Consider the following 24108-nt stretch of genomic DNA (forward strand, 5'->3'; position numbering starts at 1 on the left):
TAGCCACCAAGGGTTGCTGATTCCTAGAAAGAACTGCTGTTTCTGCTTCACGTTATTAATTTTCTTCCTGGCAGTTACAGCAATAGCTGGCCTAGAGAAGTGGGATGGTTGTTAACAAAATGCTTATACCAGAGAACAGCATGACTGCCATAAAATGAACTTTTTTGTTAAGTTGTGTGGCACTTTTTTTTTCCTTAGGAATAAGAGCATTTTAGATTAGTGTGTGTCAGACAATAAAACTTGAGAAAGAAATTACTGTTATTTGGCAATATTGTAATGTGTATGTTGGTATATTCTTGGGTTCTTTGCTACAACTGCAGTCATTTCCTAAGTACACGAGTTCCTTTCTCTAGGACTCTGTCTTACGAGTTTCTAAAAATACTTTATATTTACATGATAAGGTCTCAATGGATTACAATTCATGGGCATTATTTGGATCCCAATTCAAGCAAACAAACAAAGAGTGTTAAACAGTTGTAAGACAGTTGTGGAAATGTGAACATTGCCTGGATATTTGATGATATTGAGGAATTATTTTAGGTTTGATAATGGTATTATGGTTCTTTTTTAAAGAAAAGTCTTATCTTTTAGTGATATGTATTTAAATATTTACATATGATACGAAATCTGGGATTTGCTTCAAAATAATCAAGGTAAAGGGCAGACAGTGAGTGGGTAGGAATATATATGAAACAAGAGCAGCCCAGTGTTACTGATAATTACTGAAGCTGAGAGATGGGTACATCAAGTTTATTATGTTGTTTTCTCTTTTGTGTGTGTGTGTATGTATTTGAAAATTTCCATACTAAAAAGTTTTTTAAAATGAAGCCTTCTTTTAAAATAGTTTTATTTGATTTTGGCTCAATACTGTATAAAAGTTAAGAAATAAATTTCTTCAGATTCACTTAATCCTTTCACAGTTAAATAAAAAAAAAACTATTATAAGATTATTATTTTTATGAGAAATGTTATCTGAATTGTTTTTCTTATCAATATTCCTAGGAATATATTCTGTACTTGTGGCTCTGATGGCTGGGAAGGCAGAAGTGAGATATAACCCTGCTGTCATACAACCCCCGATGATAGCCGAGTTAATCCGAGAGCTTGGATTTGGAGCCACTGTGATAGAAAATGCTGATGAAGGGGATGGTGTTTTGGAACTTGTTGTAAGTAAGACGTTTTGTGTGGTTAATAGAATTTGCAGGAAAAACTTGGCAAGAATTCAGAAAAGAGTTTTTTTTTGCCTATGCCACACGTGGCATGTGGGATCTTAGTTCCCTGACCAGGAATCGAACCTGCGCCCCCTGCATTGGAAGCACAGAGTCTTAACCACTGGACTACCAGGGAAGTCCTATTATAGTATTTTTATAATAGCAAAAGATAGGAAACAAACTAAATGTCGGTCATTGGAGACTGATATATACATCCATACCATGGGATACTAAGCAGCTATTACAAAGAATGGGTTGGTTTGTACTTTTTAAAGACTTCTAAAAATTAATAGCTTTATTGAAATATAATTTACATACCATAAAACTCACCCTTTTAAAGTGTACAATTCAGTTGTTTTTAATATATTCTCAGAGTTGTACAACTAATCACCACTATCAAATTTCAAAACATTTTCATCACCCCAAAAAAGAAACCCCATACCTATTAGCAGTCAGTCCTCATTCTTGATATTAATCATTTGAGTCTTCCTTTTTTTTTTTCCTTCATCACTCCAGCCAAAAGTTTGTCAATTTTGTCAATCTTTTCAAGTAACCAACTTTTGGTTTTGTTGATTTTCTCTATTCTCTCTTTTGTTAATTTTCACTCTAAACTTTGTTATTTCCTTCCATCTGTTTGCTTTAGGTTTAGTTTGTTTTACTTTTTCTAGTGTCTTAAGGTAGAAAGTTAGGTTATTTATTTGAGATCTTTCTTACTTTAAAATATTGGCACTTATAAATTTCACTATAGGCACTGATTTCATTTCAGTTATTGTACTTTTCAACTCCAAACTTCCATTGGGCCTTTCTAATAATCTCTCTGTCTTTATTGATACTCTCTGTTTGGTGGGATATTGTCTCATACTTTCCTTTAATTCTTTAGACATCATTTCCTTTAGTTCAGTGAATATATTTAAAATAGCTGATTCAAGATCTTTGCCTAGTAAATCCAATGTCTGGGCTTCATCAGGGAAAGTTTTTTCCTGTGTATAGGCCATACTTTCTTGTTTCATTGTATGTCTGACAGTTTTTGTTGAAAATATAATGTAGTAACTCTGGAAATAAGATTCTTCCCCTCTCCTCAGGGTTTGTTATTTGTTGCTGTTTGTCATTGTTATTGTTTGTTCAGTGACTTCTGAACTAATTCTATAAAGTCTGTGTTCTTTGTTGTGTGTGGCCACTGAAATCTCTGTTTGGTTAGCTCAGTTGTCAGCTAATGATCAGACAGTGATTGCCTTAAATATCTGGAACCAATAAGTCTCCCAGTCTTTGCTAAAGAGCTCTTTGTAAATGTTGGGGCATGCCTTGAACACTCAGCCATGCAGCTGTCAGTTTTGCCTTACCCTTCGACTCCTGCTTCTATGGAGCCTAAAGGTCAGCCTGAGGTGAGAATTTAGGGCCATTTCAGTTCTTTTTTGAACATACACACAGCCCTGGACATGTGCATAACCCTATGCATGTGCATGGCCTTCTAGATTCCTAGGAATATGTTGCAGCGCTTATGGACGTCTTGCTTCCTGGCTTTCCTTTTTAGTCTTTTTTGTTAGTCTGTTGTTTGCTCCAACTGTTATCCATTGGCTCAGGCAGCCACAAGGTTAAATAATTTCCTCTAATTGTTTCTGACAAATTCTCCTGGGGAAAAGGCTTTTTGTATTCACTGGATCATCAGGACAAACAGACATCTTTGCAAGTGGGATATTTCAGAGAACCATCAGACAGGCCAAATAATGACAGTTGTCTGGGAATGAGGCTTTGAAGGTACTCCAGTCCTTTTCTGTCCTCTCTGGTAGCTTTCCTGATGCTGTTTTTCACCATGATTGTGGCCTATCGGTCTTCATGGCTACCCCAGAACTGGAGGAGAGGGGATGGGAATATGGCAAACTGTAATGCCATATAGCTTGATATTTTATTGGAATTTATCTGATTTTCTTGAATAAATGCTTCCTGCATTGCTGTAAGCTTTTGTTTAATTTTCAGATTTCTTTTTTAATCAGTTTTTTAAATTGAGGTGTGGATGATTTACAATATTAGTTTCAGGTGTACAGCATAGTGATTCAAAATTCTTACAGATTATATATACTCCATTTAAAGTTATTGTAAAATATTGGCTGTATATCCTGTTCTGTACAATATATCCTCATAGCTTATTTATTTTGTACATAGTAGTTTGTACCTTTTAATCCCTACCCCTATCTTGCCCCAACCCCTTTCCCTTTCCCCATTGGTAACCACTAGCTTGTTCTCTATGTGTAGGTTTCTGTTTATTATATTCATTTCTTTGTTTTATTGTTTAGATTCCACATATAGATGATAAGCAGTATTTGTCTTTCTCTGTCTGACTTATTTCACTAAGTATAATACCCTCCAAGTCTATCCATGTTGTTGCAAATGGCAAAATTTCATTCTTTTTTATAGCTGAGTAGTATTCCATCGTGTGTGTGTGTGTGTGTGTGTGTGTGTGTGTGTGTATCACATCTACTTTATCCATTCATCTATTGATGGAACTTAGGTTGCTTCCATATCTTGGCTATTATAAATAATGCTGCTATGAGCATTGAGGTACATGTATCGTTTTAATTAGTGTTTTTGCTTTCTTTGGATATATACACAGGAGTGGAACTGCTGGGTCATATGGTAGTTCTATTTTCAGTTTTTTGAGGAACACCCATACCATTTTCTATAGTGGCTGCAGCAATTTACATTCCCACCAACAGTGTACAAGGGTTCCCTTTTTTCCAACTTTTCTGAAAAAGGTGGTTCCAACAAGTTTTGCCAGTTTTCTAATTGCTTTTGTGGAGGAGAGAATTTTCAGAAATCCTCACTCCACTATTAATGGTATTCTTTTGGTGGATATTTTTGAATAAGTACTTTGGAATTTGTTGTGTACTCTTTTTGGTTACTTCCCATAATCTTTCAGTGGTTGGTTTTTGAAACTTTTGTCCAGTTATATCATTGCTCTTTGGGGAAAGGATTTGCTGAGCTTCTCACACAGTCATTCCAGAAGTCCTGCCCCTCCATTTTAAAATTTAATACCCAACTAAAGTATAACCTCACTCAAGACATAGGGCAAAATACATTTTTGGACAAAGGTAGAACACTTTTGTTATCCATTAACCTTCACTAGAAGTAATACTAAAGGATATATATATATATATATATATATATATATATATATATATATACACACACACACACATACATACTTATATACATTAGCAGGGTGAAAAAAATCTAGAGGGAAGCAAGACATTGAATACAAGAAGCAATGATAGTTGTCAAATCCTCTATCACTGAGTAATAACAGGAAGACGGAGACTTAATGAGATCCTTAATGTTGCAGCTGGGACCATATCTTTGTTCGATGTGATATAAAAACAGTGATCTAATGATCATAATCTAAAGCATATTAATAGTGCAGATAAGATCTTGTGTGTTAATCCCTTGTTACAAGAGTTCTTTTAGTTTAAAGTAACAACACACATTTAATGGAGGAAAAAAGTATATTTCTGAATAACAAAACCTTTGTCTTTAACAGGTGAGAGGAATGACATGTGCCTCCTGTGTACATAAAATAGAGTCTACCCTCACAAAACATGGAGGGATCTTCTACTGCTCTGTGGCCCTGGCAACCAACAAAGCACATATTAAATATGATCCAGAAATTATTGGTCCCAGAGATATTATTCATACAATTGAAGTAAGTGCCAAGACTTTGCATTTCTGTGTTCTTACCTATCTAGTCAGCACTACCTTGAATCACTTCTGGTTTGTATCAGATAGAGATGATGAGAAAAATCTGATTCCTTTGTTTACCTCTATAGACAACGTCTGTCTCAAAATTTAATGTAAGAGTGTCTGCCTTTTTCTTTTTTTTTTTTTTTTTTGGTCTTCGTCAGGAGGAATTAGGTAAAGGCACATTGGCACTATTAATCAGGAGCAGACTTAAGGCAGAACCACAGATCATTTAAAAATATTTAGAAAATGTAAGCAAAGTACAATTTGTTATGAGTAAAATTCATGTTAATCACTAAGAAAGTGAAGCACCCTGCTAGATGCTGTATTGTTTGTTAGGTCAAAGCAAATGGTATCATAGTTAAAGTAAGAAATTTAAAAGACCAAACCTTTTTCTCTGTGACAAATTCATCCTGCAGTCTTCAGTAAATCTTAAGTGGTAATACATGTTAAAGTGCTTTAGAAGTTTCACTGTGGTCTAGCATTGGTGTTCTAATGATCTAAAAAGCATATTAATCATTCAGGTAAGATCCTGTTAATGTAGATAGTAATACCATTAACATCTTTGTGAAGCTAGCATTATTGAGTATCTACTATGTGCCAGTTACCAAAATTGCAAAGCTTCAACTCTTGATTTAATTCTCACAACAGTGCTGTCATCTTCATTTTGGAAGTGAGGAAGCTCAGGTTATGAGATGTTACTTCCTCAAAGTCACATAGGTAGTAAGTGTCATAGCTGGGATTTGAGCCTAATTTTTCTGACTCCAATGCTCATGCTTGCTCTTTTCACTGTGTTATACTGCCAAGAAACGTAAGATGGCAGCATTTTCCCTAGCAGTTTGAAATATAGTGTATGTTACTGTCTATGTTCATATGAGTCTTACTTAGGTGTAATTTTCTTTCAGTACTTTATTTTATTGCGGAAAATTTTCGTTCGTGTTCTTTTTTCGGGTACAACAAGAATAAGGACTGCATATGCAAACCCTTGAATAATATATTTAGTATGGTGCTAGCTTTTGTGGCCTAATATTCAGTTTTCTGTACTTTCAGGGGATGGATGGATCAATGACTTGATAGATGTCAAAGCTAAAATTAAAAATAAAGTGATTAATATACATCAGTACTAGTAAGATGCTTGTCTAAGTGTACGATTTATGATTTTACTGCTGAATTCTCTTCTTTTTATTGGAGTATAGTTGCTTTACAATGTTGTGTTAGTTTCTGCTGTACAGCAAAGTGAATCAGTTATACATATATCCACTCTCTTTTTTTTTTTGCGGTACGCGGGCCTCTCACTGTTGTGGCCTCTCCCGTTGTGGAGCACAGGCTCCGGATGCGCAGGCTCAGTGGCCATGGCTCACAGACCTAGCCGCTCCGCGGCATGTGGGATCTTCCCGGACCAGGGCATGAACCCATGTCTCCTGCATCGGCAGGCAGACTCTCAACCACTGCGCCACCAGGGAAGCCCTCCACTCTTTTTTAGATTCTATTCCCATATAGATCATTACAGAATATTGAGTAGAGTTCCCTGTGCTATACAGTAGGTTCTTATTAGTTATCTGTTTTATACATAGTAGTGTATATATCTCAATTCTGTCTTTATTAGGTCATCATACACTCTGTCGGCCTGACCAAGTAATAGATTCTGCTTTTTTCCAAAATTACTTATTGGAGGCTTTAGTTGACTTCTTGATATAAGAACCTCTACTGAGGACAACTGCACTTGAGTTAAATCAGTAGTTTGAGAACAGTAGGATAGACATCAAATAGAGTTGAGAAAATACTCATTTCTTTGATGAAAGATTAGAAACAAAGGTAATTAAGAGAAGGAAGCACATCTTCATCTTTATATTCCCCAGAATGACTTGCACTTAGTAATTGAATTGAGTTGTTCTTAATGACAATACCACAGCTTAGAATTTCTGTAGGTAATATTTATACATTCAGTGAAATAATTGTTTTCTCATGAATTTCCTTAGAGCTTAGGTTTTGAAGCTTCTTTGGTCAAGAAGGACCGGTCAGCAAGCCACCTAGACCATAAGCGAGAGATAAGACAGTAAGTACTTTTGGAATGTCAGTGAAAAACAGATTTTGATTCCTCTTTACAAATTTAATAAACTGTTAGCATGTCAGTTTTTCAATATCATCCTTACACTGGGTGGGAATTGGTCACAAGTTATATTTCCTTATAGTACATAGAATCTTTAACCATTACCTATTTACTCAAATGATTTTTCTTTTCTATATTAGATGGCGACGGGCCTTTCTTGTAAGCCTGTTTTTCTGTATTCCTGTAATGGGGCTGATGATATATATGATGGTTATGGACCACCACCTTGCAACTCTTCACCATAATCAGAACATGAGCCAAGAAGAAATGATTAGCATTCATTCTTCTACGTTCCTGGAGCGCCAGATCCTGCCAGGATTGTCCATCATGAATTTGCTATCTTTTTTATTGTGTGTACCTGTACAGGCAAGTGAAATGTTAGCAAGTATATTTGTTAATAATGAAAAATAGCCAAAATGTGATAGATGAGGCTATTTTCAATCGTACAACAAATATTGGCCAGAAGTACGATCATTTTATGCTGGATGCTTTACAAAAATAATCTTAAACTGAGTGGTTAAAGTAGATAATAATAAATTCCATTTTAACCCCGAAGGATACTGTTTAATGGCAAAGCAGAGAATAAGAGTTCAATTCATCTTCAGTTATGAATTTGGTATTCATATCTGCTATTGTATGTAACTTTATATTTAAAGTTATTATAATAATAAAATGTTATACTTTATTTTATTTTTATTGTCTTTTTTTAACTTTTTATTTTATATTGGAGTACAATAGATTAATAATGTTGTGTTAGTTTCAGGTGTACAACAAAGTGATTCGGTTATACATATGCATGTAGGAAGTCTGGGATTGACATGTACATGCTGCTATATTTAAAATGGATAATGGCCAACAAGGACCTACTGTATAGCACAGGGAACTGCTCAATATTCTTTTTTTTAACTTTTTATTTTATATTGGAGTGTAGCCGATAAACAATGTTGTGATAGTTTCAGGTGCACAGCAAAGTGACTCAGCCATACATATACATGTATCCATTCTCCCCCAGATTCCCCTTCCATCCAGGCTGCCACATAACATTGTCTGCTCAATATTCTGTAACAACCTAAGTTGGAAAAGAATTGATAAAATGTTATATTTTATTTCTTTATATTTATATTTTATATTAAATGCATTAAAATTCTCTTTATATAAATTATATTAAATATATTTTATTTTAATATATTTATTATTAATTTATTCTGTAAAATAATCATAATAGTTATATTATTTCTCCATGGCACTTAAGTTCATTACTCTCTGTATGTTTTTTTTTTAATTTTATTTTATTTCTTTTTTTGTACAGCAGGTTCTTATTAATTATCCATTTTATACATATTAGTGTATATATGTCAATCCCAATCTCCCAATTCATCATCCTCCCCTGGCCCCCACTTTCCCCCTTGGTGTCCATACGTTTGTTCTCTACATCTGTGTCTCCATTTCTGCCTTGCAAACCGGTTCATCTGTACCATTTTTCTAGATTCCACATATATGCGTTAATATATGATATTTGTTTTGCTTTTTATGACTTACTTCACTCTGTTTGACAGTCTCTAGGTCCATCCACATCTCTACAAATAATCCAATTTCATTCTCTTTTATGGCTGAGTAATATTCCATTGTATATATGTACCACATCTTCTTTACCCATTCGTCTGTCAGTGGCCATTTAGGTTGCTTCCATGACCTGGCTATTGTAAATAGTGCTGCAATGAACATTGGGTGCATGTGTCTTTTTGAATTATGGTTTTCTCTGGGTATATGCCCAGTAGTGGGATTGCTGGGTCATATGGTAATTCTATTTTGTTTCTTGAGGAACCTCAATACTGTTCTCCATAGTGGCTGTATCAATTTACATTCCCACCAACAGTGCAAGAGGGTTCCCTTTTCTCCACAGCCGCTCCAGCATTTATTGTTTGTAGATTTTCTGATGATGGCTATTCTGACCGCTGTGAGGTGATACCTCATTGTAGTTTTGATTTGCATTTCTCAAATAATTAGTGATGTTGAAAATCTTTTCATGTGTTTCTTGGCCATCTGTATGTCTTCTTTGGACTTTTCAACTCTTCTTTTGAGATAAACTTTTACTGTGGAACACTTCCATCTAATAGATCTATTCCTTTTTCTGATCCTTATAAAAAGCAGTAAGTATTCTTAAAACATCTTAGTATGTTTCTCTATACTAATGAACAATAAGCTTTTCGGTTATGTTTCCTAACGAAAACAGTGGACAGATCCAATAGCTTGTGATAGGTTGAATTTGAGAAGAGGGAGGTGAGTTTTATATAAAAAATCATTGTCAAAATAATGTAATTCTTTTCCTGGTTCTTGTTTTTGCTGGCTTCAAAAAGAAGAATCCGAGAACCACTTGACTTTCTTTATATTATGGAATATCCATTGGATCATAGCAGAGAGCTGCCAAGGGCTTGTACAGCAATTTGAATCCACCCTCCCCCACACGCACACACACACTTATCTGCTAAAATACAAGCACTATTGTTTCAGCTTAAAAAAAAAAAAAACTCTCCTTAGGGGAATTCCCCATGGCCCAGGTTCGATCCCTGATTGGGGAACTAAGATCCTGCAGGCCGCATGGTGCAGCCAAAAAAAATAATCTCTCCTTAGTTGTTTATGGATTAAATAAAAGCCAAAGGAAATTAACATTGATACTACATCTTAGTTATTGAGGTATATATGTGAATTTCAGCTTTTTTTAAAAGCACTAATCACTGTTTCTATATTACAGTTTTTTGGAGGCTGGCACTTCTACATTCAGGCCTACAAAGCACTGAAACATAAAACTGCAAATATGGACGTACTGATTGTGCTGGCAACTACCATTGCATTTGCTTATTCTTTGGTTATTCTTCTGGTTGCAATGTATGAGAGAGCCAAAGTGAACCCTGTTACTTTCTTTGACACACCTCCTATGCTATTTGTGTTTATTGCACTAGGCCGGTGGCTGGAACATGTAGCAAAGGTAAAGTAAGAAAGGGTGACATTTATTAAAATCTTGGGTGGGTAAATGACCGTAATATTTTCTAGACCAATTATTGGAAATATACATTGATTTATGTAGTTAACGATGTACTAAAAGAAGTATTTTTGTTTTGGCAGTATTTTAGGTTAAATATTCCTTTAGAAGATTTACCAAATTTATGGAATTAATACTTTAGATAATACAGTGTGTCCTTGTTTATTTTAAGAGACATTTAAGAGTACTTATTTTACTTATATCACATTATTAATGGAAAAATTGATGCGACCACAGATTTAAAATAATGATGGAAAAAAATTCACCCACAATCCCATGGTATAACGGAAATCACTTTCTAATCCTGTTCTACATACGTTTATATTTTACGGTGTGGCAAACATGGTATCCATACCACTTTGTGCCCTTAACACTTTAAAGTTTTTTCCCCATTTTTGCAGTCTAGATAATTACTCAGTGTTTCTGAATAATATTCTCTCAAATCAATGTGCTATAATTTACTAAACCATTCTGATTTTATTCTCAATTAGATTGTTTCCAGAGTTTAATTTTAGGTAATCCTGCATTAAACATGGTTAATAGTTATTTCTACTGAATTACTATCTTAGGATAAATTACAAAGGATATGATTAAAGGGCATAAATCTTTCTATGGCTCATTCTACTAATCTTAACAATTTTTGCCATCAAGGGTATGTTAGTGAAGTAGTTTTACTACAACTTCATCAGCACTGACTCCTATCTAAATTTTTGCTAAGTTAGTAGGCATTAAATGGTATCATAGAGTTGCTTTAGTTTGCATTTCTTCCATTAATAGCAGAGGTAAACATTTTCTACACAGCAGGTATTATATTTCTTCTTAAATGAATTGCCTATTTATGTCCTTTGCTCATGTACCTATTGGGTTCTGATGTTTTTCTTATTAATTTACATTATTTATTTATAAATTATACCTAATAATACATTTTATATTTTGTGTACTTCATATTTTCAAAGTGAAACATTTTCTGATTTGAATTAATTAACATTCCTAAAGTTGTCTTTTAAGTAAATGTTAAAGATTATGCCTTTATTTTACATAAGACTTTTTCTTTCTTAGCATTGTTAACGTATGTGTTTTAATTTATAGGGCAAAACATCAGAGGCTCTTGCCAAACTAATTTCACTACAAGCTACAGAAGCAACTATTGTAACTCTCGACTCTGATAATATCGTCTTGAGGTATTTACCTTCATTATTCTTCCTTCTCTTTTTAACTTCTTAGGAAAAATATCAAATATACACAGAAGTAGAGAGAAAGGTATAATGAACTCACATAATCTATCTCCCAGATTTAACAATTATTCACATTTTGCCACACTTTACTTCGTCTATACAATCTATTTTTCTTTCTGTTGTTGCAGTAGAATTTTAAAGTAAATCCCAGTTATATGGTTATATGGTTATATGGTTTTACTGCAGATATTCCTGTTGTATTTCTAAAAAAGGACATAGTCTAATATAATCATAATGCCCATACTGCATCTAACAAAATGAACAATTATTCTTTAATGTGATCTAATACACAGTCCATATTAACATTTCTCCTGTTGTCTCCAAACTGTTTTAAGTTTCTTTGTTTGAAATGGAATTCAGAAAAGGTCCATGTGTCACTGCATTTGACTGATATGTTTGTTTGTTTTAAGTTTTGAGTTTTTTGTTTTGTTTTGGCTGTGTTGGGTCTTCATTGCTGTGTGCGGGCTGTCTCTGGTTTCAGCGAGCGGGGGCTACTCTTCGCTGCAGTGCACGGGCTTCTCATGGTGGTGGCTTCTCTTGTTGCAGAGCACGGGCTCTAGGTGCACAGGCTTCAGTAGTTGTGGTGCATGGGCTCGGTAGTTGTGGCTCATGGGCTCTAGAGCGCAGGCTCAGTAGTTGTGGCGCATGGGCCTAGTTGCTCCACAGCATGTGCAATCTTCCTGGACCAGGGATTGAACCCGTGTCCCCTGCATTGTTAGGCAGATTCTTAACCACTGCGCCACCAGGGAAGCCCCTGTTTGGTTTTTTTTTGATTTTTAAATTGAGTTATAGTTCATGTACAATAGTATATAAGTTACAAGTGTACAATGTAGTGATTCACAATTTTTAAAGGTTATACTCCATTTATAGCTATTATAAAATATTGGCCATATTCCCCATGTTGTACAATATATCCTTGTCGCTTATTTATTTTATACATAGTAGTTTGTACCTCTTAATCCTCTACCCTATATTGTTCTTCACCGTTCCCTTTTCCCACCGGTAACCACTAGTTATTTCTCTACATCTGTGAGTCTGCTTCTTTTTTGTTGTACTTACTAGTTTGTTGTATTTTTTAGATTGCACATATAAGTGACATCATACAGTATCTGTCTTTCTCCTGACATGTTTGTTTTAATGTAGAATAGCTCCTCTCTCCAGTTCTCCCTCCCTTGTTCCTCCCTGCTCCTCCCTCTCCATACATTTGACTTGGTAAAGAAACATCTATCAGTAGTCCTTTAGAAAATCCCACAGTCCAAATTTGTCTCTGTTTCTGTCTGGAATCATTTAACTTGTTCTATAACTCCTATATTACCTGTAAACTGGAAGTTAGAGCTAAAGACTTGATTAGATTTCATTCTTTTGTATTTCTCATTCCTTTCCTCATAAAATTATTTAGGCAAATGTATACAATAAATTAGTTGTTTTGTTCAGTAAAACCCATTACATTCTTTCTAAAGCTTTCAATGACTATTCAATAAATATTTAGAGTGCTTCTTTGTGCTAGCTACTGAGCTATTCCCCAACAGTGAAAAAGACTGACACTGTAGTTCCTAACTTAAATGTTGGCTTTAACTTCCATTGGTAGCAATTATGGGGCCATAAGCTTGATGTCAACTAAAAAGCTTGCATGGAAAGATCAGGGGGAGAAGCATACTGTCATGGTGCTTTTTATTTTAACTCATATCCAGTGAAGAGCAAGTGGATGTGGAACTTGTACAACGTGGAGACATCATTAAAGTGGTTCCAGGAGGCAAATTTCCAGTGGATGGGCGTGTTATTGAAGGACATTCTATGGTAGATGAGTCCCTCATCACAGGTATGTTCTTTCAGAGGATCATGACATGAAAGTGAAGTGAATCCAAAGTGTTAATTAAAAATAGGCATGAAAGAAGTCCAAAAGATGGTGTACTAGGAGGATGCAGAATTCGCATCTCCTCACAACTAGGGCACCTACCAGGCACCAGTGGGGAACCACAGACACCTAACGGGATGGGAGGAACCCCCAGCCACTGGGTAGGACATGGGGCATGGGGGGAGTGAAGGGGGAGGAGAAGTGGAGGTGGGATGGGACTGGCGCCCCTGAGGGGCAAGGATCCCACACCCGAAGGAGGAAATTAGGGAACCACTGGGTGGACAGAGGATCAAAAGGGAGCATGGCCAGGCTTCCCCTGCTCACTTGGGCCCTGGAACCTCCTGAGATCCCGGGCCTGATTCTCTACCCACCTAGGTCCCCTCCAGCCATGCAGGTCCTGAGGGAGTGGGAGGGAAGGGGAAGCAAAAGTAAAGTCCGGACCTCTGGGACTGGCACCCCTGAGGGGTGGCTGGGGGAGGGGAGGCGTTCCTACACCCAGTGGGACCCACCCACGGTTAGGAGTCCATCAGGAACAGGGGAGACCCTGGGGGAGGCGGTGGGGGAGGGGCAAGAAGGAACGAAAGGGAAGGGGCCAGTGCTTTCCCTGTCCACTTAGGCACCGGGGCACCTGTTGGGCTCCCAGGCCTAATCCTCTGCCCTTGGAGCCTCCCTCCTGCCACACAGAGCCCAAGCCCTGCCCTACACCCCCACCCAGGGCCCTACCTCTACACTCGGAGACCCCCTCCAATGAGCTGGGCCTAAACTCCACCCACACACCCTCACCCAGGGCCCTACCTCCAAACTCGGGAACTCAACACTCCAGAGGCCCTCATTTCCACGTGCTGCCTGTCCCCTTTAGCGCAGGTCCTAAGCAGAGGCCCCTCCCCATGCTTGAATGTCTCCCCGTCTAGGCCCCACCCCACGCTCAAATGTCACTTCCCCACCCGCCTAGGTCCTGCCACACCCTAAACCCTGCCCCTGCCTAAGTTCCACCCCCCCTAAACTCCACCCCCATAGCCAAGTCTTTTTTTTTTCTTTTATTTTTGTAATTTTATTTTATTCTTTATACTTTGTTAGTGATCTCTCCTTTTGGCTTCTTCCTTGCCCCCCACCTTGGTTTTTTTTCTTTTTTCTGTTGTGGTTTTATTTTACCTTGTTGCAGTTGTTTCAATTATAATTTTATTTTTCCTAATACAATATTTATCTTTCTAATTTTATTTTATTTTTTATTCGTTGATATTGTACTGCTCCTTTTTTTCTTTCTTTCTACCTTTTTTTTTCTTTTTTTACCACACCACAAAGCTTGTGGGATCTTGGTTCTGAGGCTGGAGGTTTGGCCTGAGCTCCTGTGGTGGGAGCTCAGAGTCCAAGCCACTGGACTAACAGACAACCTCAGACCCCAGGGAATATCAATTGGAGTGAGGCCTCTCGGAGGTCCTCATATCAGCACCAAGACCCAGCTCTATCCAACTGCCTGCAAACTCCAGTGCTGGATGTCTCAGGCCAAACTACCAGTAAGACAGGAATACACCACCACCCATCAAAGAAAAAAAAGTGAAATGACAAAAAACTATGTTACAGATGAAGGAGCAAGGTAAAAAACTACAAGACCAAATAGATGAAGATGAAATAGGCAATCTACCTGGAAAAGAATTCAGACAAATGATAGTAAAGATGATCCAAAATATTGGAAACAGAATGAAGAAAATACAAGAAACATTTAACAAGGATCAAGAAGAGCTAAAGAGGAAACAGACAGTGATGAACAACACAGTTACTGAAATTAAAAATACTCTAGAAGGAATCAGTAACAGAATAACTGAGGCAGCAGAACGGATAAGTGACCTGGAAGATAAAATGGTGGAACTAACTGACAGGGAGCAGAATGAAGAAAACAGAATAAAAAGAATTGAGGACAGTCTCAGAGGCTTTGGGGACAACATTAAATGCACTAACATTTGGATTATACGGGTCCCTGAAGAAGAAGAGATAAAGAAAGGATCTGAGAAAATACTTGAAGAGATTATAGTCGAAAACTTCCCTAACATGGGAAAGGAAATAGTCAATCAAGTCCAGGAAGCACTGAGAGTACCATGCAGGATAAACACAAAGAGAAACATGCTGAGACACATTAAATAACTATCAAAAATTAAATACAAAGAAAAATGTTAAAAGCAGCAAGGAAAAAGCAACAAATAATGTATAAGGGAATCCCCATAAGGTTTACAGCTGATTTTTTGGCAGAAACTCTGCAAGCCACAAGGAAGTGGCAGGACATATTCAACGTGATGAAAGGGGAAAAACTACAACCGAGATTACTCTACCCAGCAAAGATCTCATTCATTTTTTTTCTTTTGTTTTTGCGATATGCGGGCGTCTCACTGTTATGGCCTCCCTCTTCCGGAGCACAGGCTCTGGACACAGACTCAGTAACCATGGCTCACGGGCCCAGCCGCTCAATGGCATGTGGAATCTTCCCGGACCAGGGCACGAAGCGTGTCCCCTGCATCGGCAGGCGGACTCTCAAACCACTGTGCGACCAGGGAAGCCCCCTCATTCAGTTTTGATGGATTAATTAAAACCTTTACACATAAGCAAAAGTACAGAGAATTCAGCACCACCAAACCAGCTTTACAACAAATGCTAAAGGAACTTCTCTAGGCAGGCAAAAAAAGAGAAGGAAAAGACCTACAAAAACAAACCCAAAACAATTAAGAAAATGGGAATAAGAACATACATATCAATAATTACCTTAAATGTAAATGGATTAAATGCACCAACCAAAAGACATAGACTGGCTGAATGGATACAGAAACAGGACCCATATATATGCTGTCTACAAGAGACCCACTTCAGACCTAGCGACACATACAGACTGAAAGTGAGGGGATGGAAAAAGATATTCCATGCAAATGGAAATCAAAAGAAAGCTGGAGTAGCAATTCTCATATCAGACAAAATAGACTTTAAAATAAAGACTATTACAAGAGAGAAAGAAGGACACTACATAATGATCAAGGGATCAATCCAAGAAGAATATGTAACAATTGTAAATATTTATGCACCCAACATAGGAGCACCTCAATGCATAAGGCAAATGCTAACAGCCATAAAAGGGGAAATCGACAATAACACAATCATAGTAGGGGACTTCAACACCCCACTTTCACCAATGGACAGATCATCCAAAATGAAAATAAATAAGGAAACACAAGCTTTAAATGATACATCAAACAAGATGGACTTAATTGATATTTATAGGATATTCCATCCAAAAACAGCAGATTACACTTTCTTCTCAAGTGCTCATGGAACATTCTCCAGGATAGATCATATCTTGGGGCACAAATCAAGCCTTGGTAAGTTGAAGAAAATTGAAATCGTATCAAGTACCTTTTCTGACCACAGTGCTGTGAGACTAGATATCAATTACAGGGAAAACAATGTGAAAAATACAAACACATGGAGGCTAAACAATACACAAGTAAATAACGAAGAGATCACTGAAGAAATCAAAGAGGAAATCAAAAAATACCTGGAAACAAATGACAATGAAAACACGACAACCCAAAATCTATGGGATGCAGCAAAAGCAGTTCTAAGAGGGAAGTTTATAGCAATACAGTCCTACCTCAAAAGAAAGAAAAATCTCAAATAAACAAACTAACCTTACATCTAAAGCAATTAGAGAAAGAAGAACAAAAAAACCCTGAAAGTTAGTAGAAGGAAATAAATCTTAAATATCAGATCAGAAATAAATGAAAAAGAAATGAAGGAAACAGTAGCAAAGATCAGTAAAACTAAAAGCTGGTTCTTTGAGAAGATAAACAAAATTGATAAAACATTAGCCAGACTCATCAAGAAAAAAAAGGAGAAGACTCAAATCAACAGAATTAGAAATGAAACAGGAGAAGTAAAAACTGATACTGCAAAAATACAGTGGATCATGAGAGTTTACCACAAGCAAGTCTATGCCAATAAAATGGGCAACCTGGAAGAAATGGACACATTCTTAGAAAAGCACAACCTTCTGACACTGAACCAGGAAGAAGCAGAAAATATAAACAGACACATCATAAGCACTGAAATTGAAACTATGATTAAAAATCTTCCAATAAGCAAAAGCCCAGGGCCAGGTGGCTTCATAGGTGAATTCTATCAAGCATTTAGGGAAGAGCTAACACCTATCCTTCTCAAACTCTTCCAAAATACAACAGAGAGGGGAAGACTCCCAAACTCATTCTATGAGGCCACCATCACCCTGATAGCAAAACCAGACAAAGATGTCACAAAAGAAACTACAGCCCGATATCTCTGATGAACATAGATGCAAAAATCCTCAACAAAATACTACCAAACAGAATCCAACTGCACATTAAAAGGATCATACACCATGATCAAGTGGGGTTTATCCCAGGAATGCACGGATTCTTCAATATACGCATATCAATCATTGTGATACACCATATTAACAAATTGAAGGAGAAAAACCATATGATCATCTCAATAGATGCAGAAAAAACTTTTGACAAGATTCAACACCCGTTTATGATAGAAACTCTCCAGAAAGTAGGCATATAGGGAACCTACCTCAACATAATAAAGGCCATATATGACAAACCCACAGCCAACATCATTCTCAGTTGTGAAAAACTGAAACCATTACCCCTAAGATAGGAACAAGAAAAAGTTGTCCACTCTCACCACTACTATTCAACAAAGTTTTGGAAGTTTTAGCCACGGCAATCAGAGAAGAAAAAGAAATAAAAGAAATATAAATTGGAGAAGAAGTAAAACTGTCCCTGTTTGCTGATGACATGATACTCTACGTAGAGAACCCTAAAGATGCTACCAGAGAACTACTAGAGCTAATCAATGAATTTGGTAGAGTTGCATGATAAAAAATTAATGCCCAGAAATCTCTTGCATTCCTATACACTAATGATGAAAAATCTGAAAGAGAAGTTAAGGAAACACTCCCATTTACCATTGCAACAAAGAGAATAACATACGAGGAATAAACCTAAGGAGACAAAAGACCTGTATACAGAAAACTATGAGACACTGATTAAAGAAATTAAAGATGATACAAACATATGGAGAGATATACTATGTTCTTGGATCAACATTGAATCAACATTGTGAAAATGACTATACTACCCAAAGCAATCTACAGATTCAGTATAATCCCTATCAAACTACCAATGAAATTTTTCACAGAACTAGAACAAAAAATTGCCCAATTTGTATAGAAACACAAAAGACCCTGAATAGCCAAAACAATCTTGAGAAAGAAAAACGGAGCTGGAGGAATCAGGCTCCCAGACTTCAGACTATGTTACAAAGCTACAGGAATCAAGGCAGTATGGTACTGGCACAAAAACATAAATATAGATCAATGGAACAGGATAGAAATCCCAGATATAAACCCACACACCTATGGTCACCTTATCTTTGATAAAGGGTGCAAGAATATACAATGGAGAAAGGACAGCCTCTTCAATAAGTGGTGCTGAGAAAACTGGACAGCTACATGTAAAAGAATGAAATTACAACATTCCCTAACACCATACACAAAAAATAAACTGAAAATGGATTAAAGACCTAAATGTAAGGCCAGTCACTATTAAACTCTTAGAGGAAAACAGAGGCAGAACACTCTGTCACATAAATCACATCAAAATCCTTTTTTAACCCACCTCCTAGAGAAATGGAATTAAAAACAAAAATTTACCTAGAGACACATACAGACTGAAAGTAAGGGGATGGAAAAAGATATTCCATGCAAATGGAAACCAAAAGAAAGGTGGAGTAGCAATTCTCATATCAGACAAAATAGACTTTAAAATAAGGACTATTAAAAGGGATAAAGAAGGACACTACATAATGATCAAGGGATCGATCCAAGAAGAAGATATAACAATTGTAAATATTTATGCACCCAACATAGGAGCACCTCAATACGTAAGGCAAATACTAACAGCCATAAAAGGGGAAATTGACAGTAACACATTCATAGTAGGGGACTTTAACACCCCACTTTCACCCATGGACAGATCATCCAAAATGAAAATAAATAAGGAAACACAAGCTTTAAATGATACATTAAACAAGATGGACTTAATTGATATTTATAGGACACTCCATCCAAAAACAACAGAATACACATTTTTCTCAAGTGCTCATGGAACATTCTCCAGGATAGATCATATCTTGGGTCACAAATCAAGCCTTGGTAAATTTAAGAAAATTGAAATTGTATCAAGTATCTTTTCTGACCACAACGCCATGAGACTAGATATCAATTACAGGAAAAGATCTGTAAAATATACAAACACATGGAGGCTAAACAATACACTACTTAATAATGAAATGTTCACTGAAGAAATCAAAAAGGAAATAAAAAAATACCTAGAAACAAATGACAATGGAGACACAACGACCCAAAACCTATGGGATGCAGCAAAAGCAGTTCTAAGGGGGAAGTTTATAGCAATACAAGCCCACCTTAAGAAGCAGGAAACATCTCGAATAAACAACCTAACCTTGCACCTCAAGCAATTAGAGAAAGAAGAACAAAAAAGCCCCAAAGCTAGCAGAGGGAAAGATATCATAAAAATCAGATCAGAAATAAATGAAAAAGAAATGAAGGAAACGATAGCAAAGATCAATAAAACTAAAAGCTGGTTCTTTGAGAAGATAAACAAAATAGATAAACCACTAGCCAGACTCATCAAGAAAAAAAGGGAGAAGACTCAAATCAATAGAATTAGAAATGAGAAAGGAGAAATAACAACTGACACTGCAGAAATACAAAAAATCATGAGAGATTACTACAAGCAACTCTATGCCAATAAAATGGACAATCTGGAAGAAATGGACAAATTGTTAGAAATGCACAACCTGCCAAGACTGAATCAGGAAGAAATAGAAAATATGAACAGACCAATCACAAGCACTGAAATTGAAACTGTGATTAAAAATCTTCCAACAAACAAAAGCCCAGGACCAGATGGCTTCACAGGTGAATTCTATCAAACGTTTAGAGAAGAGCTAACACCTATCCTTCTCAAACTCTTCCAAAATATAGCAGAGGGAGGAACACTCCCAAATTCCTTCTACGAGGCCACCATCACCTTGATACCAAAACCAGACAAGGATGTCACAAAGAAAGAAAACTACAGGCCAATATCACTGATGAACATAGATGCAAAAATCCTCAACAAAATACTAGCAAACAGAATCCAACAGCACATTAAAAGGATCATACACCATGATCAAGTGGGGTTTATTCCAGGAATGCAAGGATTCTTCAATATACGCAAATCTATCAATGTGATAAACCATATTAACAAATTGAAGGAGTAAAACCATATGATCATTTCAGTAGATGCAGAGAAAGCTTTCGACAAAATTCAACACCCATTTATGATAAAAACCCTCCAGAAAGTAGGCATAGAGGGAACTTTCCTCAACATAATAAAGGCCATATATGACAAGCCCACAGCAAACATCATCCTCAATGGTGAAAAACTGAAAGCATTTCCACTAAGATCAGGAACAAGACAAGGTTGCCCACTCTCACCACTCTTATTCAACATAGTTTTGGAAGTTTTAGCCACAGCAATCAGAGAAGAAAAGGAAATAAAAGGAATCCAAATCGGAAAAGAAGAAGTAAAGCTGTCACTGTTTGCAGATGACATGATACTATACATAGAGAATCCTAAAGATGCTACCAGAAAACTACTAGAGCTAATCAATGAATTTGGTAAAGTAGCAGGATACAAAATTAATGCACAGAAATCTCTGGCATTCCTATATACTAATGATGAAAAATCTGAAAGTGAAATGAAGAAAACACTCCCATTTACCATTGCAACAAAAAGAATAAAATATCTAGGAATAAACCTACCTAAGGATACGAAAGACCTGTATGCAGAAAATTATAAGACACTGATGAAAGACATTAAAGATGATACAAATAGATGGAGAGATATACCATGTTCTTGGATGGGAAGAATCAACATTGTGAAAATGACTCTACTACCCAAAGCAATCTACAGATTCAATGCAATCCCTATCAAACTACCACTGGCATTTTTCACAGAACTAGAACAAAAAATTTCGCAATTTGTATGGAAACACAAAAGACCCCGAATAGCCAAAGCAATCTTGAGAACGAAAAAAGGAGCTGGAGGAATCAGGCTCCCTGACTTCAGACTATACTACAAAGCAACAGTAATCAAGACAGTATGGTACTGGCACAAAAACAGAAAGATCAGTGGAACAGGATAGAAAGCCCAGAGATAAACCCACGCACATATGGACACCTTATCTTTGATAAAGGAGGCAGGAATGTACAGTGGAGAAAGGACAGCCTCTTCAATAAATGGTGCTGGGAAAACTGGACAGGTACATGTAAAAGTATGAGATTAGATCCCTCCCTAACACCATACACAAAAATAAGCTCAAAATGGATTAAAGACCTAAATGTAAGGCCAGAAACTATCAAACTCTTAGAGGAAAACATAGGAAGAACACTCTATGACATAAATCACAGCAAGATCCTTTCTGACCCACCTCCTAGAGTAATGGAAATAAAAACAAAAATAAACAAATGGGACCTAATGAAACTTCAAAGCTTTTGCACAGCAAAGGAAACCATAATCATGACCAAAAGACAACCCTCAGAATGGGAGAAAACATTTGCAAATGAAGCAAATGACAAAGGATTAATCTCCAAAATTTACAAGCAGCTCATGCAGCTCAATAACAAAAAACAAACAACCCCATCCAAAAATGGGCAGAAGACCTAAACAGACATTTCTCCAAAGAAGATATACAGACTGACAACAAACACATGAAAGAATGCTCAACATCATTAACCATTAGAGAAATGCAAATCAAAACTACAATGAGATATCATCTCACACCAGTCAGAATGGCCATCATCAAAAAATCTAGAAACAATAAATGCTGGAGAGGGTGTGGAGAAAAGGGAACACTCTTGCACTGCTGGTGGGAATGTGAATTGGTTCAGCCACTATGGAGAACAGTATGGAGGTTCCTTAAAAAACTACAAATAGAATTACTATATGACCCAGCAATCCCACTACTGGGCATATACCCTGAGAAAACCAAAATTCAAAAAGAGTCATGTACCAAAATGTTCATTGCAGCTCTATTTACAATAGCCCGGAGATGGAAAGAACCTAAGCGCCCATCATCGGACGAATGGATAAAGAAGATGTGGCACATATACACAATGGAATATTACTCAGCCTTAAAAAGAAATGAAATTGAGTTATTTGTAATGAGATGGATAGACCTAGAGTCTGTCATACAGAGTGAAGTAAGTCAGAAAGAAAAAGACAAATACCGTATGCTAACACATATATATGGAATTTAAGGAAAAAAATGTCATGAAGAACCTAGGGATAAGACAGGAATAGAGGCGCAGACCTACTGGAGAACGGACTTGAGGATATGGGGAGGGGGAAGGGTGAGTTTTGACAGGGCGAGAGAGAGTCATGGACATATACACACTAACAAACGTAGTAAGGTAGATAGCTAGGGGGAAGCAGCCGCAAGGCACAGGGATATTAGCTCGGGGCTTTGGGACAGCCTGGAGGGGTGGGATGGGGAGAGTGGGAGGGAGGGAGACGCAAGAGGGAAGACACATGGGAGCATATGTATATGTATAGCTGATTCACTTTGTTATAAAGCAGAAGCTGACACACTATTGTAAAGCAATTATACCTAAATAAAGATGTTAAAAAAAAAAAAAGTTACTTAAAAACAAAAACTTAAAAATGGGACCTAATGAAACTTAAAAGCTTTTGCACAGCAAAGGAAACCATAAACAAGACGAAAAGACAACCCTCAGAATGGAAAAAATATTTGCAACGAAGCAACCTTCAAAGGATTAATCTCCAAAATATACAAGCAGCTCAATATCAAAAAAACAAAGAACCCAATCCAAAACTGGGCAGAAGACCTAAATAGACATTTCTCTAAAGAAGATATACAGATTGCCAACAAACACATGAAAGGATGCTCAACATCACTAATCTTTAGAGAATTACTGATCAAAACTAAAATGAGATATCATCTCACACCGGTCAGAATGGCCATCATCAAAAAATCTAGAAACAATAAATGCTGGAGAGGGTGTGGAAAAAAGGGAACACTCTTGCCCTGTTGGTGGGAATGTAAATTGATACAGCCACTATGGAGAACAGTATGGAGGTTTCTTTAAAAACTACAAATAGAAGTATCATACGACCCAGAAATCCCACTACTGGGCCTATACCCTGAGAAAACTATAATTCATAAAGAGTCATGTACCAATATGTTCATTGCAGCTCTACTTACAATAGCCATGACATGGAAGCAACCTAAGTGTCCGTCATCAGATGAATGGATAAAGAAGATGTGGCACATATATGCAATGGAATATTACTCAGCCATAAAAAGAAATGAAATTGAGATATTTGTAGTGAGGTGGATGGAACTAGAGTCTGTCATACAGAGTGAAGTAAGTCAGAAAATGCAAAACAAATACCGTATGCTAACACATATATTTGAAATGTAAGAAAAAAACAAAAGGTCATGAAGAACCTAGGGGTAAGACGGGAATAAAGACACAGACCTACTAGAGAATGGACTTGAGGATATGGGGAGGGGGAAGGGTAAGCTGTGACAAAGTGAGAGAGTGGCATGGACATATATACACTATCAAACATAAAATAGATAGCTAGTGGGAAGCAGCCGCATAATACAGGGAGATCAGCTTGGTGGTTTGTGGCACCTAGGGGGGTGGGATAGAGAGGGTGGGAGGGAGGGAGATGCAAGAGGGAAGAGATATGGGAACATATGTATATGTATAACTTATTCACTTTGTTATAAAGCAGAAACTAACACACCAT

The 24108-nt window shown here is 36.8% G+C and overlaps 1 protein-coding gene across 1 annotated transcript in view; it reads left to right on the plus strand.

Annotated features, from left to right (window-relative positions):
• The window catches only part of ATP7A (ATPase copper transporting alpha), a 79214-nt gene that overhangs the window by 35644 nt on the left and 19462 nt on the right, over positions 1-24108 (plus strand). The window contains exons 5-11 of the mRNA XM_065900624.1: positions 1003-1166; positions 4744-4905; positions 6920-6996; positions 7191-7416; positions 9803-10036; positions 11180-11271; positions 13017-13144. Of these exons, the coding sequence (XP_065756696.1) occupies positions 1003-1166; positions 4744-4905; positions 6920-6996; positions 7191-7416; positions 9803-10036; positions 11180-11271; positions 13017-13144 (1083 nt within the window). The remainder of the gene's footprint in view (positions 1-1002; positions 1167-4743; positions 4906-6919; positions 6997-7190; positions 7417-9802; positions 10037-11179; positions 11272-13016; positions 13145-24108) is intronic.

This window comes from Phocoena phocoena, chromosome X (assembly GCF_963924675.1).
Source record: "Phocoena phocoena chromosome X, mPhoPho1.1, whole genome shotgun sequence".
NCBI lineage: Eukaryota > Metazoa > Chordata > Mammalia > Artiodactyla > Phocoenidae > Phocoena > Phocoena phocoena.